The sequence below is a fragment of the Octopus sinensis genome, linkage group LG4 (genome assembly GCF_006345805.1).
Source record: "Octopus sinensis linkage group LG4, ASM634580v1, whole genome shotgun sequence".
Classification (NCBI taxonomy): domain Eukaryota; kingdom Metazoa; phylum Mollusca; class Cephalopoda; order Octopoda; family Octopodidae; genus Octopus; species Octopus sinensis.
The window spans coordinates 119,477,803-119,495,754 of NC_043000.1; the positions used below are offsets into that span (position 1 = coordinate 119,477,803).

Below are 17,952 nucleotides of genomic sequence, written 5' to 3' on the forward strand. Positions count from 1 at the left end.
TGGGGTCGATGTAATCGACTTAATCCGTTGGTCTGTCCTTGTTTGTCTTCTCTGTGTTTAGCCCCTTGTGGGTAGTAAAGAAATAGCTGTTTCATCTGCCGTTGCGTTTTGAGTTCAAATTCCAACGAGGTCGACTTTGCCTTTCATCCTTTCGGGGTCGATAAATTAAGTACCAGTTACGCACTGGGTTCGATACAATCGACTTAATCCCTTTGTCTGTCCTTGTTTGTCCCCTCTATGTTTAGCCCCTTGTGGGTAGTAAATAAATATATATTTAAAATAGTTGTTATAGTTATATGTGGAAATTTCTTGCAGATTTGTTAGTGTGTTATTAATATTTTCTCTTTGTTCTTTTTAGATTGGGTTATTACCTTCGCAATTGTTGATGGCTTCCTTATCACACGAAGACTAATTCCTTTCTACGACAGCTGGTACTGCTTTCATCATAAACATCATAACTTCACCAAGCATTTCTTTTCCATTTTTTTTATTACTTACCAAACAATAAAGAAAAGAGATTGTGAGTGAGAATTGGTTCAACGAAACGTAGTATCAAATACATTCAAATGAATCGGGTCTTATATAGTTCTGATATATATATACGTTTTCTTCACCGTGGAAGAGTGAAATGTCAAATCCATCCATGAAGGATTTGAACATAAATGTTCCTGCAAACTTGATGCAATAGAAGTTCGATCGATCTACCAATCAGTACCTTCCATAACCATAACTATAATACAAACAACTGCTACAATACATTGAACTAGCGAGTTTATATTTAAATTTTTAGATGTAATTATAATTATAGAAAAAACATTTATTTACAACAACAACAATAATAACACAGATACTGGAACTGAGACGATCATTGTTGACCTGCAGAAAAAAACGATCTAATATTTTACGAGAATCCTTAGAAAGCTTTTTGAGATTTGAGGAGGCCTGTTGTCACCAAGCCTCAAAACATCAATTTACTGACTAACATAGCATGTTATAATAATAATAATAATAATAATAATAATAATAATAATAAATAGTAATAATAATATAATAATAATAATAATAATAATAATAATAATAATAATAATAGCAATAGTAATAATAATAATAATAATAATAATAATAATAATAATAATAATAATAAAGATGTGGTCGTCAAAAGATGAAGATGCTCCACAAGATAGTTTGAATACAGTAATGATTCTGGCGCAGAAGTTAAAACTGAGCAAACCTGAGACAGGCGTATGTATGTACAATAGCTTTTGCTGTGGCGACATGAAAAAAACGAGTAGTCCGCGTGATGACAAAAACAGCTCGCAGAGCAGTAAACAATCCGTCTGGCGCTTCAATAGATGTAAAACAAAGTCAGGAACTTTTGTACAATCTAATGGAATTGGTGATCATTCTCACAGGGATACGGGAGCGATTAATGGAGAACTGAGTCCAATACTGAAAGCAAGAAACCAAATAAATCAGCCGCGAAACCCGTTAAAATCTCAAACAGCGATTGATATTGATTCTGATATTGACGAGACGACAAGTTCAAATGATAGTGATTTTTCAGATATTTACACAAGTGATGATTGCTGTAAAGAACCACCACACGTTGGTCAGTGTCCTGGTTATAATTCTAGCAGTGTGGACAATGCATCTGTAAATAAAAGCCATGTGGTTTATGCGAAGAAACCTGTCGATACTGTGGTTGAAAAAGACGCGAATGAGAATTTTGATACACACCAGAAGGAAGATACTAAGATCTCTGTAGCAAAAGATATCTCAAGGGAACAAATCTCTTCTGATAATACCCAGGCGTTTACTGTTCAAACAAACCAAAAACCCGTCAATCTCATTGAAAAAAACAATGAAGGTTCCTTTACAAACAAACAAACAGCTAGAGCTTTCTCAACTTCAAAAGAAAGCACGTCATTTTTGCAACCATGTTCTTCTGAGCAAAAAATTCAGACTAATCGGCATGATTTAGAATCAAAAGACTCAAAAGATTCCTCTGGAGTTAAAGACAATAATTCAAATTCCAGGATTCATCGATTGACTGTTGATAAGAACCAACTTAACTCCAAAGAAATTAACGGGTCTTTTGAAGATGAGCCTCCTTCATTAGACAAAACAGAAACCGATAAACAAATGCTATCCATCAATAAATGCAACGATTTTATAAGGAACAATTACTTTTCTGAAGCCAGTGGAACTTTACCAAAAGGCAGTGAGATTAATAACTCCGGAAGAAAACTTTCTGGAAGCAACACACATGACTTTGGTAAAAAACTGAATATTTTACAAGGAGAATTGGTAAGTCGGGGTTTACATTTTTCTTTGTCTCTTTGTTTTACCAACCATATTTGATGGTATTGTAGCGTATACTTGAGTGAAATTCCTCTCCTCTTTATTATATCGAACGTAGCAGACCCCGCTGTGTTCACTACTCTGATTGGTTGGTATTGGCGCAATTTGTCTCTTACTCTGTCGCGCCAATACCAACCAATGAAAATAGTGGACAAACGGGGTTCAAATAGCAGCCAAAGGCTAGTTGTTGTCTGCTACGTATATATCTATATCTATCTATCTATCTATCTATCTATCTATCTATCTATCTATCTATCTATCTATCTATCTATCTATCTATCTATCTATCTATCTATCTATCTATATGTATATATTTTATTAATTTGCCTGTACGGCTGATAATTCGCTTGTCACGTGTGATGGTATTTTAATAATACCATCCTAATATCTATCTATCTATCTATCTATCTATCTATCTATCTATCTATCTATCTATCTATCTATCTATCTATCTATCTATCTATATATATATATATATATATATATATATATATATATATATATATATATATCTCTGTAAAATAATGTGACATATATAAAGAAAGAAAGAGACCTCAATATTATGTAAATAGAGGAATTTATCTGTAAAATAATATGTGACAATTATTCAATAGCCAAGATAAAACTCTGAGTTTCGGATGCCGAGGTGGAAATCCACAACACAATCTCTTCGGTTATCTGTGACATATTATTTTACAGATAAATTTCCTCTATTTACATAATATTGAGGTCTCTTTCTTTCTTTTGTTATCTTACCGTTTTTACCAATATATATATATATATAATATAATATATATATATATATATGTATATATATATATATATATATATATATATATATTATATATATATATATATATATATATATACTAGCAGTATCGCCCGGCGTTGCTCGGTTTGTAAGGGAAATAACTATATAAGCATTTTTAGAGAGTTATAGCCAAAAAATAGGAAAAAAATGCATTAAAATGGAAAAAAAATTAAGGTAAATTTCTTTTTAAATCGTTGACACATCGTAGATATTTTTAGAGAGTTACTTCCCTTATATAATAGCGAAAAAAATGCATTAAAATGGAAAAATATGATGGTAAATTTTTTTAAATCGTAGACTCATCGTAGACGCGCGCTAATACCCAGAAGGGCTCGATATGACTCACGACTATAAGATACCCGGTTTGGTTTTTCTTAACCCTTTCGTTACTATATTTCTGACCAAAATACACCCCTTATGTGTTTCAATTATTTTCTAACGTAATCATAAATTTAGTCTGGTTTCATTAAACAACAATAACTTTTTTATTTATCAATATATTATGTGATTTTTGGAAGATAATTTAATGAAATGTCCTCAACCAATTCTATACTATAATTTTTGTCACAAAGTGACTCTAATTGCAGGTAGATACAGGTAAATTCAACAATATATAAAATTATTAAAATTTTGTTCAAACATCGCTATAGAAAATGGGTTATTAGCTAATATTCAATGGGTATACAACAAAATTTTACGATATAATTTGTTATTCTGGGTAACTTTCTGATACCCATAATAATATTTATGGCAAAATAGGCCTTAATTTCATTTAAGGTTGTGGGAAATAACAAACTATCCTTTCTTTCGTTTTGTTTACGTTTAGCATAACAGTTCGTTTCTGCCGTAATGATTTCAAATAGGCTCATTCGAAAAAGTAAATAGAAATAGTTTAAGGCTTTACTCTTCTGGGAAAGTCTGTGGCTTGGTCCAGTTTCTTCAGAAAAATCACCGAAAGAAACAGTTTTTAAATTTTCACTCCATTCAGGTACCAATTCGTTTTCTTTATCGCTGTCGGATTCACTGTTTTCACTTTAATAGCTGCAAACTTGCAAAGACAAAGGAGGAGAAGGGTGATAGCGTCAGTGAAACAGTTCGTTCCCTTTGTGTGTGTGTGTGTGCGTTTGCGTGTGGTGTAAACCACATTAAGAAGAGCATTTGACATATACACCAGAATGTGAGTTTTCTGTAAATTTTGCTTAATTGGAGTTTAAATTTTAAAAACTTGACCTGGCATGACCCGATGCATTCTACTCTTAAAAATGCTAGGTAAATTGTAATTGAAGAAATCCTATATTGTAGATTTCTATAACTTACAAAGGGAGGCAGATAAAATCTGCCTTTATAATAATAATAATAATAATAATATATAATATATATATATATAATATATATATATATATATATATATATATATATATATATATATATATATATATATATATATATATTCAACATAAACATAACGTCGTAAGAATTTGAAAAGCTAAACGCGAAACCGGTCTTTCTTCTAAATTATGTCATTGTAAGGAAAAAAATTTTTTTTTATATTCTTCAGACATATTGACGCAAATATATATATTTTTTAACCTTTAAGCCTTCTGTAGTTTTTTCACTTTTTACTATTTTCTCTCTCTCTCTCTCTATATATATATACACATACAACTGCACATGAAGGGGTGTTTATATAAATATATATATATATGTATACACACACGAAGGGTTTTTAAAAGTATCGCAAAAGATCTGTTTGGAGGCCCAAACTTCCAAGTGCCTTTACAAGGTTTAGAAAAAATAAGGACCACTGCAATTAGTGTGGGAATCTGAAAGAGAAATATCTCATCTCATCTCATCTCACTCTATATAAACAGCAGTTTGTCTGTCTGTGTGTCTGTGTGTCTGTCAGGTTGTACCCTCACCCTGACCACGGCTTTCAACCGATTCTGATGAAACTTGAGACACACATAGCCCAATGTCATAATTCGAAACTAACGCAGCGAAAATTTTGAAAAGTTCCTCCAGTTCTGAAAAAATCGATAAATTCGACATGGGGTCGAGAATCTAACCTTTTTATATGCAACACATTTTCTGGGCTGTATGTGGGCTGTTCAGGCGTTGGGAGGCACAATGATGTTTTCATGTTTTCGCCCAAAGGGACAGCTAGGAACATTCTATACACAGAAGTATTCGAGTGAAGAGAAGACATTGCAACCTACACATGCGCCTTCGTTCCCTAGAGGGAAAGGACTAGATTGGGATTAGTCGTTGCCTTCTAGGGGCTCTTACATACCCGGGCAACGCCGGGCTATGCTGCTAGTATTGTATAAAAACATAATTAACTGATCCTCCTGTATATTCTTTTACCCCAAACCAGGATTTTTACAGCAACCCCTCGTACATACGCTTATGTATTTGCTTTAACAGGCTTCCACACAGTTTTCATGTACCAAATTCACTTACAAGGCATTGGTCCAGTCCACGGTGATAGTAGAAGGCACCTGCGCAAGGAGGCACATACTGGGACTGAACCCCCGAAAACCACATGCCTGCAAAGTGATCTTCTTAACCGTACAACTATGCCTTAGTCTATTCTTTTATTTGTTTCAGTCATTTGAATGTGGCCATGCTGGAGCACCACCTTTAGTCGAGCAAATCGACCCCCAGGACTTATTCTATGTAAGCCTAGTACTTATTCTATCGGTCTCTTTTGCCGAACCGCTAAGTTACGGGGACGTTAACACACCAACATCGGTTGTCAAGCGATGGTGTAGGGACAAACACAGACATGCAAACACACACACGTATATACATACATATATATATATATATATATATATATATATATATACAATGGACTTCTTTCAGTTTCCATCTACCAAATCCACCCACAAGGCTTTGGTCGGCCTGAGGCTATAGTATCAGACACTCGCCCAAGGTGCCACGCAGTAGGATCGAACCCGGAACCGTGTGGTTGGTTAGCAAGCTACTTACCACACAGCCACTCAGGTTTATACATTTTTTAACATACCCCAAAACCATGGACAAAGAGAGAAAAATCATCAGGGATGCAAACACGATTTTGGCTTTACATTAATAAAGAGGTAATGGTGGTGGTGGTGGTGGTGCGGAGGGGGGGGCAAAGGATTTCAGTTACAATTTTTGTGGGTGATGGTGGTGGTATTTGTCGGTTTTTAGAACTGTTCACCTGACTACTACTACTACTACTACTACTACTGCTATTGCCACCACCACCACCACCACCACCGCAGCTACTACTACTACTGCCACCACCACCACCACCACCACCACCACCGCCGCTACTACTACTACTACTATTGCCACCACCACCACCGCCGCCACTGCTACTACTACTACTACTACTACTACTACCGTTGCTCACTTATGTGCCACTCTACCTGCTTACTTCAGTGTTATATTTATTGCTCTGTGATAAACCACTTCAAGATAACAAACAAAAAACAAAACAAACAAAACAAAACAAAACAATCTCCTATAAACCTCAATATTGATAACAATCACCCCTCCCCCCTCCCTGCCCTTTTTTTTTTTTTTATCTCTTCCCATAACTTAATATTCAGTTAGATTTTTTTCGTTTCACACGTGTGTCCGTCCGTGTGCGCGCCATTAAACAAACGTGCAAACGTCAATCAATCGTGTGGATTTTTTTTCTCACCAGAAATCCAGACTCTATACATTGTGGCCAAGGATGGCAGTTTTTTTTATCTTTGGTAGAATTAGATATCCCCCCCCCCCCACCCCCCACCCGCCACTTCCATCAAACTTGGGAATAAATCGTAAATCGCATTCACTTAATTGGAGAAAAGCTAAAGTGAATAACATGGTTCGTTTTGGAGGACAATTTGAGAGATGGGGAATTATGTACAAAATTATTAACTGCATGTGAAACCCAAGTTGACCAAGCCTTCATCTGTCTGTCTGTCTGTCTGTCTGTCTGTCTGTTTGTCTGTCTGTCTGTCTGTCTGTCTACTACATACATACATACATACATACAACTCGCACATGGTCACACACCCACACACGAACACTTCATAATCACTACACCATACAACGATTCCTTAAAATTGTATAACTAAGAAAAAAATGATACTTTCAATTAAAGACTCCGCCGGTTACGACGACGAAGAGGGTCCCAGCTGATTCGATCAACGGAACAGCTTGCTCGTGAAATTAACGTGCAAATGGCTGAGCATTCCACAGACACGTGTACCCTTAACGTAGTTCTCGGGGATAATCAGTGTGACACAGAGAGTGACAAGGCTGACCCTTTGAAATACAAGTACAACTCATTTTTGCCAGCTGAGTGGACTGGAGCAACGTGAAATAAAGTGTCTTGCTCAAGGACACAACGCGTCGCCGGGAATCGAACTCACAACCTTACGATCATGAGCCGAATGCCCTAACCACTAAGCCACGCGCCCTCACGATACTTTCAATGAACAGTTTGTAAATAACAATTCCATGCGTTTGTCATTTTTTTAAAAACTGTTACTTGTTTCATTAGACTGTGGCCATGCTGAAGCACTGCCTTGAAGAATTTTTAGTCGAACGAATCGAACCAGCACTTCTAAAGCCTTGTACTTATTCTGTCGGATGCTTTTGCTGAACTGCTAGCTTACGGGGGCATAAACATGCCAACACCGTTCATCAAGCGGGGTGGGTGGTGGACAAATGCGCGCACGCACACACACACACGATAGGCTTTTTTCAGTTTCTGTTAACCAAATTCACTCATATGGCTTTGACCGGCTCGAGGCTATAGTAGAAGACACTTGCTCAACGTGTCGTGCAGAGTGACTGAACCCGGAACCACGTGGTTGGGAAGCAAGCTTCTTATTTCTTTATTGCCCACAAGGGGCTAAACATAGAGGGGACAAACAAAGGGATGATTAAGTCGATTACATCGACTCCAGTGCGTAACTGGTACTTAATTTATCGACCCCCGAAAGGATGAAAGGCAAAGTCGACCTCGGCGGAGTTTGAACTCAGAACGCAGTGGCGGACGAAATACTAGAAAGCATTTCGCCCGGCGTGCTAACGTTTCTGCCAGCAAGCTTCTTACCACACACCCACGCCTGCGATTCCACATACTTTTCTTACAGTCATGCCTGCATTTACGTAAAATTTTCTTACATTAGAATTATTCGCGACAGGCACCTGTTTGCTTGGAGTTTCTTAATCTGTGTCCTATGACGAATAATGCAACCAGTTTTCCCTCCAATGAGGTTCATAGACAACAACAATATTTGGTGTCACTTACTTTCTCTTGGGCTGTTGATTAAATTCCCATAGAAACACTCCCACCAAAAACGACAAGTTAACAAAACAAAAGCGATGTGAGTCATCAGAGGGTCGGTAACCTGTTATTAAATCCGATTAATTTGTAGTGTAAGAGCAGGTTGCCAAAAATAGAGATAGAGGTAGATAGATAGATAGATAGATAGATAGATAGATAGATAGATAGATAGGTAAGTAGATAAATAGATAGATAGGTAGGTAGATAAATAGATAGATAGGTAGATAGTTAGATAGATAGATAGGTAGGTAGATAAATAGATAGATAGATAGTTAGATAGATAGATAGGTAGATAGATAGATAGATAGATAGATAGATAGATAGATAGATATATAGATAGACGGATGGATGGATGGATAGGTAGGTAGATAGATAGATAGACAGGTAGACAGAAACACGGATAGACAGAGGGATAGATGGATAAATAGATAGATGGATAGATAGATAGATAGAGATGTTTCTTTATTAGCCACACAGGGCTGCACACAGATAGAACAAATTACAAGGTAGAGCTTTTCTTTTGAAGGTTTAAAAAAAAAAAAAAAGGAAGGGGGAGTTTCGATCAAAAGGGATCGTAAAAGGAGAGAAAGAGGTAAAAAAAGGGGGGTTTAAAAAAAAGGGGGAGAGGAAAAAAAATAGATAGATAGATAGATAGATAGATAGGTAGATAGATAGATAGAGAAGGGAGAAGGAGGGAGGGGCGTTAGAGAGATGAGTATATTCTTGTTTGTGACAAGTTTATTAGATTATGATTGAGGATTCTGTCTTGACTCTCACCAAAGCATGGTAGCAAAACAATGAATGACCTAGTGACTGCTATGACAAGCGTTGATGGAGGTGGTGGTGGTGAGGGGATGCTGGGGGTGGGGGTGATAGCTGCGCTAGATTTAACCATAAAGCAAAATAAGTACGTACTTAGTGAAGGGTGAGGCAATCACAAAAATAGTAAATGGTTTACAGTACAAATGAAATCACTAAATTTGCTTAAATAATATTTGAAGTGGTTTATACATGATGACCAGCATCGGTTGTCAAGTGATGTTGGGAGGGACAAACACAGACATATACACACACGTACATATATATATATATATATATATACACATATATATGACGGGCTTCTTTCAGTTTCCGTCTACCAAATCCACTCACAAGGCTCGAGGCCCGAGGCTATAGTAGAAGACACTTGCCCAAGGTGCCACGCAGTGGGACTGAACCCAGAACCATGTGGTTGGTAAGCAAGCTACTTACCACACAGCCACTCCTATGCCATCTTGAGTTTACATGGCAGAGTGTGTTTGTTAACTTGACAATAAGGTCAAGGTGAGCTCTGATTGGCTGTAAGCAAATGAGTTAATTACTGGGGTATGGAACTCTCATAAGAAAAGAAAAAAAAATTGCTCCCTGGGCAAGCTGAACTTCGGCATGTACAAGCTGACGGTCATGAAAATTTCCTTGTCTTTGTCACGCCCTCCTTGGCGCTCCCTAGCACATAGCGTCCCGGGTGACTGCCCGATTTGCTGGTACTTGAGCGGTCCCTGGTTGGTAGTGAAGTGGTAGAAGGAGCCGTGGTTATTGTGGTGATGCTACTGCTTCCGACAATACACACGTTTGCAATAACGGAACAGTTGATGATATCAAAATATCACTTGTAATTTACCTTATCTACCTGGAAAAGATGAAAAAGAAACTCGACTCTGGCAGCATTTTAATTCAAAGCGTAATCATAAGGCATATTATTTGACACTATGGATTCTTCAAATCTACAATAACAACTACAATGATAATAATTTTATAATAAATTAAAATGTAATAAATTAAAATAAACTCAGACATTGGCGATCATCCTCTTGCTCACTAGGTCATAACAGTTTCCACACCTTTCGACTGGACCACTCCTTCAAGCGGTACCAAATAATATTGATTCTAACAGGTACTGTTCTTGGTCTGGGAATCAAACTCTCTATCACATGATTGTGAGCCCGAAGCTCTAACCAGTGAGCCATGCACCTTCACGGGCTCACAATCATGAGGTAGTAAGTTTGATTCCTGGATCGAGCCGTGTGTTGTGTTCTTGAGCAAGACATTTTATTTCATGTTGCTCCAGCTGTAGAAATGAGTTGCAATGTCACTGATGCCAAGCTGTATTGGCCTTTGCTTTTGCCTTGGATAACTTTGGTGGCTTGGAAAGGGGAGGTTGGTATGCATGGGTGACTGTTGGTCTTCCATAAACAATCTTGCCCAGATTCGTGCCTTCGAGGGGAGCTTTCTAGGTGGAACATCATGGTCATTCATGACTGAAGACGGTCTTTATACACACACACACACACACATGCACCATATTTGATGGCACATAAAACGCACTAACCCCATTACCAAAAAAAAAAAGTGGGGGGATAAAATTGGGCCTCTCATAATTTTTAATGCGTTAAAAGTTTTCCTGAATATACGCTGCTGAAATTGAGGTGTGTCTGATATGCCCGTACATCTTTTATACCACCAATTATGATACACACATAGGCGCAGGAATGGCTGTGTGGGAAGTATTGGCACAGGAATGGCTGTGTGGTAAGTAGCTTGCTTCCTAACCACATGGTTCCGGGTTCAGTTCCACTGTGTGGCACCTTGGGTAAGTGTCTTCTACTATAGACTCGGGCCGACCAAAGCCTTGTGAGTGGATTTGCTAGACGGGAACTGAAAGAAGCCCGTCGTATATATATATATGTGTGTGTGTGTGTATGTTTGTGTATCTGTGTTTGTCCCTCTAACATCGCTTGACAACCGATGCTGGTGTGTTTACGTCCCCGTAACTTAGTGGTTCAGCAGAAGAGACCGATAGAATAAGTACTAGACTTACAAAGAATAAGTCCTGGAATCGATTTGCTCGACTAAATGTGGTGCTCCAGCATAGCCGCAGTCAAATGACTGAAACAAATAAAAGAGTAAAGAGTATAAGAGAGTAAACAGAAACACACACACACACATTTTTTAATGTATCTGTATTTATTTTTTGCCTAACATAATACGAGTATATTTCTCTGCTTACACTTATACAAATATATTTTTATTAGTTTTTCTCTAAAACTTTCTTCTATAGAGAAAAATATAAAACATTGTTTCATGCTTGAAATTGTTTACTATAAATGCCGTTCCAATTGATGATTCTTGCCTTTGACATGATATTCATTGTTTTTCAAGTAACTTTTCTAATATGATATGCTTTAATTTAATTACTTTATTATTTTTTCTCCTCTCCTCTGAGTATCTCTTTACCTTCTCCCTCTCACCATCTTTTCTCTCCTTTACCTATTACCCTCTCCTCCTGCTTACTTCTATTTTACTCAGCGTACTTTGTTTTATGAACTTTATTTCTATACTTTCCCGCTTTATTATACTATTCTGAACTGTTACGGTTTCATTCCTCCTCTCTCTCCCTGTCTCTAACTTCTGTTAGTTACTTCTCTCCTCTTTATGATTATATCTATTTCATTGTGTGTGTGTAGCACTCTTTACTCATTGCTTGCCACCAAGACATATGTACACCCACCCTGCACTTTAAATCTCTCCGTATCTCTTTTACTATCTCTCTCTCTCTCTCTGTACATTGTAAAGTGTGATGGAGGAAACCAGGTTATTATACAAAGGTTGTTAATTTGATCATAAACTTGGGTTTTATGAGGTCAGAATGCAAATCCTACCTCAAACTCTTTCAGCTGCCTTTTCTGGCATGCAAAAAAACGTTGGGTCTATTCTTTGACATGCTGGTCCCCCCACAGTACAAAATAAATGTATAATTATCATAAAAGGAAAGTTAATGACTTCTAAATAATATATGATTCATTGGTTGAAACAAATACTTCCTCTATTCAAGTTCTGGATTAAGCTAAAATTTATTATTTCTCTCAATCTATCCGCTCAGTCGGAGTCGACTCTCGGTTACTCGATGGATTACTGTTCTCCAGCCAGTTCTATCCTGGGTCGCTTCTTTCAGATTGGCGATGGCCATGGCCATTTCCGTGTCACACTTGATGGTGTCAAGACAGCGGGTTCTTGGTCGGCCTCTTCCTCTCTTGCCACTGACTATTCCGAACATGATGTCCCTCTCCAGGGATTTTCTCCGCATAATATAACCAAAATATGCCAATCTATGCGTGGTGATCCTAGCTTCTAGCGACAGTTTCGGCTTGATCTGGTTAAGAATCTCTCCATTGGTGAACCTCGCTGTCCATGGAATCCGTAAAAGTCTTCTCCAACACCAAAGCTCGAATGCATTAATTCTCTTCTGGTCAGCAACCATATGTTGTTATTGGGAAGACGATTGCATTCACCAATCTGCATTTGGTAGCGAGGCTGATGTCTCTACTCTTTGTGCATTAAAAAGAAAATTGTTTCATTGTATTTCGTTTTTGGATTTGGTTTGCAAGATTCTTTATGTGAGTTCGTGTGTTGAAGCATATTCTGTTGTGTAAGAAAATGACTCTCCCTAGACACAACGGAATGTTTCATTGTAATTTTTTCATTATCATAAAAGCCAAACCCAAACATACAAGTTGACAGAAATGAAATCAAAGTTTTCTTTTTTCCTTAATGCTTATGTATAAACATAAAACAAAATCCTATTAAAATATATCTTATGATGATTTATGGCCAAATCCGGATTGCATTATTGCCATCTACTGCTTGAATACTGGTTGTATATCAAGTACACGTATTACTTTGTTGAAGGTACTGAAGTAATGTTAATAAGTAGAGTAATATATGTTATCCATTAAGTGGCAGGCTGGCAGAATCATTAGAGTATCGAGAAAATGTTTTATGATATCTGTATATAAAGCAAAATGCAGAAGCCTTGATAAACAGTTAATACTGCGTTATTAGCTTTGAGAGGTTCTCTTATTTAGGTGCTTGGTGCGTAAAAGCGCACACATAAATCATAGCAGACAAAATTATATTTTCCCGGCTCTTTACGTCCTGAGTTCAAATTTGCCTTTCATTCTTTCGGTGCCAATAACATATGGTACTACTTAAGCTAAGTCTCTCTCACTAAAGGTTGGCCTTATGACTAAATTAGAAAACAATATCCATCTATCCTCGCCTATCACTGATCTGGGATAACACAATACAGTCAGGTGTAAACAGTATTACGCTTATCACTATAACATGGGTTGGCAATCAAAAATTCTGCTTGGATTGCAAAAGCACATCATAGTGACGACCTTCTACAATGCTCAGAACTTTAGGTCTTCCAACGAAACCCCTTTTACTCATATTATTTGTTCATCATGGATTCATTTAACACAGTGTTTTTATTCTGGAACCAAACACCTGTGATAAACAAGGATAGTAGTAGTAGTACTCTGGGGCCATGCACGGTAACAGTGCATCAATATTTGTTGGTGAATTCTTATTCCTGGCAGATGACACCTTTGCACCACTCAGGTGACAGTCACCCCAACTCACGAATCTGTTTGGGTAGTCGTCGCTGGTGATGGTTTTACGAGGGCTTGTAGTTGCCTTTTCCGACATTTGTACATCTATAAAATTCAGTCTTTGTGTGTTTCCTCTACGGTCGGCCAAACTGCTGGATCAATCTATATCAAATTTGGCATGAAGGATTTTCATTACTCGGGGGAAGGTTCTAGGGGGAGGGGATGTCAAATTTTTTCCTTTCCCATATAGGGGTCTGTAGCCCACCACCCCATATGACCATTCTGATTTTTTTTGTTCAGCAGATTCCTATGTTTTCGATGACGGAGATTCCCAATATGCAAAAAACCAAATATATGGCCCACTGATTAAAAGAAATACTTCATCTATTCAAGTTCTGAATTAAGCTAAAAATCTATTATTTATTCTGCATTTAAAAGAAATTTATGTCGCATTGTAATTTTTTTCTTTATCTTAAAAATAACCAAACCCAAACTTATATAAATAAAATGTTTTCATTGAAGGTACAGCTGCGACAACATGATGAACAACTTGCCTCACAGTTCTTACAGATATACCGAGACATCCAAATACTGAAAGTGCAAAGGGCCTGTCAAACCCACCAAGATCTTTTGGACGATGCAATCGATGAAGTTGAAGAAAGAGACCGATTGATTGATTTGTGCGACACACCACCTCTCAAGTACAGTGAATCAAAACTAAGACACTGTGGACTGACCAAGATGAATATATGTTCAAGGCGGTTCTCCTGTAGTTAGATGAGGATGACGATAATTAATGGCAATAAAAAATAATCATAAGTGATCCTTTGTTAGTTCTAATTGTTTCTGAGATAGGCAAATGGCCAAAAACTTGGTGAGGAAGAAAAGAAATAGTTTATCGAGGTAGATTTTGTATGCTTTCTCTGTCACTAACCCTCACCTGTTTCCAAACAACGGTAATGTTGCCCCAGGAACAGACAAGTTTGCAAAATATTGCAAACTAGCACTATGACCCGGCAACGCCAGATCATAGTGCTAGTGTGTGCACATACACACGAGTACTGTCCAAATCTCCGACAATTCACATACAGCTAGCTGGCATTCAATTGGCGTATCAAGTTTCGGGCATTTTGATTGGATTTTGGATAGAAAATTCACAAGAAAGTCATGTCTATTGATTTTTTAATGGCTTTGCGGGTTGACTGGGGAAATGTAAAGATGTGCATGACCACCCTTAGACGGTTTTGAATGACCATAGAAAGCGCAAGCTCTCTAACTGAAAAATTGTGGATTTGTATAAAGGACATACACACACACACACACAGACATACATTTTGCCATTTATATATATAGAGATGAACGATAATGTTTGTATGACAACGATATTCATTCGCAACTATCATGTGATATCAAGATAAAGACAGACACACATACATACATACATACATACATATATATATATATATATATATATAGTGGAGATGCATGGCTTAGTGGTTAGGGTGTTGGACGCATGGTCGTAGGGTTGTAGCTTCGATTTGCGGACTGGGCGATGTGTTGCGTTCTTGAATAAAACACATAATTTCACATTGCCTCAGTCCACTCAGCTGGTAAAAATGAAGAATCTTCCACGGACTGGCATCCTGTCCAGGAAAAAGAACGTTAAACGATAATGTATGGTGATGCAAACAGGAAAAATAGTATTCAGAAATACTCTCTTTTCTCTTTTACTTGTTTCAGTCATTTCACTGCGGCCATGCTGGAGCACCGCCTTTAATCGAGCAACTTGACCCCGGGACTTATTCTTTTGTAAGCCCAGTACTTATTCTATCCGTCTCTTTTGCCGAACCGCTAAGTAACAGGGACATAAACACACCAGCATCGGTTGTCAAGCAATGCTAGGGGGACAAACACACACACACGCATATATATATATATACGATGGGCTTCTTTCAGTTTCCGTCTACCAAATCCACTCATAAGTCTTTGGTCGGCCCGAGGCTATAGAAGACACTTGCCCAAGGTGCCACACAGTGGGACTGAACCCAGAACCATGTGGTTGGTAAACAAGCTACTTACCACACAGCCACTCCTGCGCCTAGTATATGAATATTTTTATTAATATTTAGCAGAAGCAACAGGGTGCCAACACACGAAACTATTGACTCCCTCAAATCACTGTTGCTTCTCCTAAATATTAATATGCACACAAACACACCCCACCACACAAAAGGATGAAAAGGCAGTGTAAAATGAAATCAATTGTAATACTTTTAAATAAATTAAAAGACAAATAACAGATTTCATATTTTATTCAGATATATTAAATATTTTTACATTGCTCTCCAACCAGTCTTCACTCTGAGAGTTTCTTCAAAAGAAAATAAGAAAAGTAGAATAATAGATTTCATATTTTATTCAGATATATTAAATATTTTTACATTGATTTCCAACCAGTTTTCACTCTGACAGTTCTTCAAAGGAAAATGAGAAAAGTAGGTTTTTAAACAATTCCGCTCAAGGGAGACTGACAAGCAGATACAGAAACAAGAATCAGATTTGACAGGCAGATATAATAATGAGAATATAAAGAAGGGGAGGGGGAAAGGGTCACACACACACATGCTTATGCACACATAGATAGGAAAAGTAAAATAATATTACCTCAGAAAATGGAATTTCTGATGTTTCAAAGAAACTCTTCAGGGTTGAGATGATAAGAAAAAGGGAAAGGAAAGATAAGAGATTTGATTTCTCTCTGTTGGAATAATTGACAGGGGATACAAAACAAATATGAAGGCACATACTTCTCTCAGACTTTCTCCCCATCACTCATCCCTTGACATCACAAACCTTGAAGATGAACTGTTTGGAACTCTTAATTACAGCAATATTAATGGTAATGGACTGAGGCACACACATACATACACATGTGTGTGTGTGCCTCAGTCCATTACCACCTGAGAATTGGTGCTGGTTAGTTTATGTTCCCCCTACTGAGCAGTTCAAAAGATACTGACATATATACACATACACACACATATATACATAATCAGTACATGCACACCAACCAGAGATTCTTGGTTCAAATTTGATCCAATTTCTTCAACTTGTTCTTATAGGAAATACATTACACATACACCAACACACTTGTTCTAACAAAACATACAAACGCCTGTTGAAAGACGAGAGACAAGACAAACTTCACTCAAGAAAGCCTTCAATGACTTATGCCATTCTCCAGACCATTCTGATTCAGTTGGACGTATTCATGATAGGCATCTTTATAAGGAGACTTCTCCACAATGTGACTCAAGTTTTCTTCCATTATTAACTGGAAAATCAACAGCATGACCTAAAAGTAAGATAGAATAAAAGGTAAACAGATAATTAGTAACAACAGAAGCAGTATTAAGAGTAAAAAGTATTGATCTTGTGCTGGCTGCCAATGCCAGCGCCACCTGACTGGCACCTGTTCCGGTGGCACGTAAAAAGCATCATTTGAACATGACTGATGCCAGTGCTGCCTGACTGGCACCTGTGCTGGTGGCACATAAAAAGCACCATTCGAGCATGGTCAATGCCAGTGGCGCATAAAAAGCATCATTTGAAAAATGACCGATGTCAGTGCCACCTGACTGGCACCCGTGCCAGTGGCATGTAAAAAGTAACATTTGAACGTGATTGATGCCAGTGCCGTCTAACTGGCACCCCTGCTGGTGGCACATGAAAAGCACCATCCGAGCATGGTCAATGTCAGTCCCGCCTGACTGGCACTCGTGCCAGTGGAATGTAAGAAGCATCATTTGAGTGTGGTTGATGCCAGTGCCGCCTGACTGGCACCCGTGCCAGTGGCATGTAAAAAGCACCATTCGAACATGACCGATGTCAGTGTTGCCTGACTGGCACCTGTGCCAGTGACATGTAAAAGGCACCATTCTAACATAACAGATGTCAGTGCCGCCTGACTGGCACCCGTGCTGGTGGCATGTAAAAAGTAACATTTGAACGTGGTT

At 37.8% G+C, this 17,952-nt stretch overlaps 2 protein-coding genes across 4 annotated transcripts in view; one reads left to right on the top strand and one right to left on the bottom strand.

Moving 5' to 3' along the window:
* Positions 1–849: 849 nt before the first annotated feature.
* On the top strand, positions 850–14,759 carry LOC115210792 (putative mediator of RNA polymerase II transcription subunit 26). 2 transcript variants are annotated; one of them, XM_036502412.1, is made up of 3 exons: positions 850–991; positions 1,109–2,307; positions 14,459–14,759. In XM_036502412.1, exons 2-3 carry the CDS (start codon positions 1,147–1,149, stop codon positions 14,711–14,713), a joined length of 1,416 nt encoding a protein of 471 aa, XP_036358305.1. In that variant the 5' UTR covers positions 850–991; positions 1,109–1,146; the 3' UTR covers positions 14,714–14,759. The 2 variants fall into 2 exon arrangements, with proteins under 2 accessions (XP_036358305.1, XP_029635384.2); XM_029779524.2 differs by having other exon boundaries at positions 1,112–2,307.
* A 1,575-nt stretch (positions 14,760–16,334) lies between these two features.
* Positions 16,335–17,952, bottom strand: part of LOC115210692 (kinetochore-associated protein 1) — a 115,998-nt gene continuing 114,380 nt past the window's right edge. The window contains exons 61-62 of one of the 2 annotated variants that reach the window (XR_004998850.1): positions 16,897–17,291; positions 16,335–16,843 (exon numbers count right to left, since the gene is read on the bottom strand). Coding sequence is in view for 1 of the 2 variants with exons in the window: in XM_036502411.1 (XP_036358304.1) it covers positions 17,157–17,291 (135 nt within the window). In the remaining variant the exon portion in view is untranslated. Of the gene's footprint in view, positions 17,292–17,952 lie in introns of both variants that reach the window. The other variant, XM_036502411.1, reaches the window with a different exon arrangement.

Coding starts and splice junctions, on each gene's coding strand:
- LOC115210792 (XM_036502412.1), top strand. CDS start 1,147: ATGTGGTCGTCAAAAGATGAAGATGCTCCACAAGATAGTTTGAATACA. Junction 2,308..14,458: donor ATATTTTACAAGGAGAATTG/GTAAGTCGGGGT, acceptor TTTTCATTGAAG/GTACAGCTGCGACAACATGA.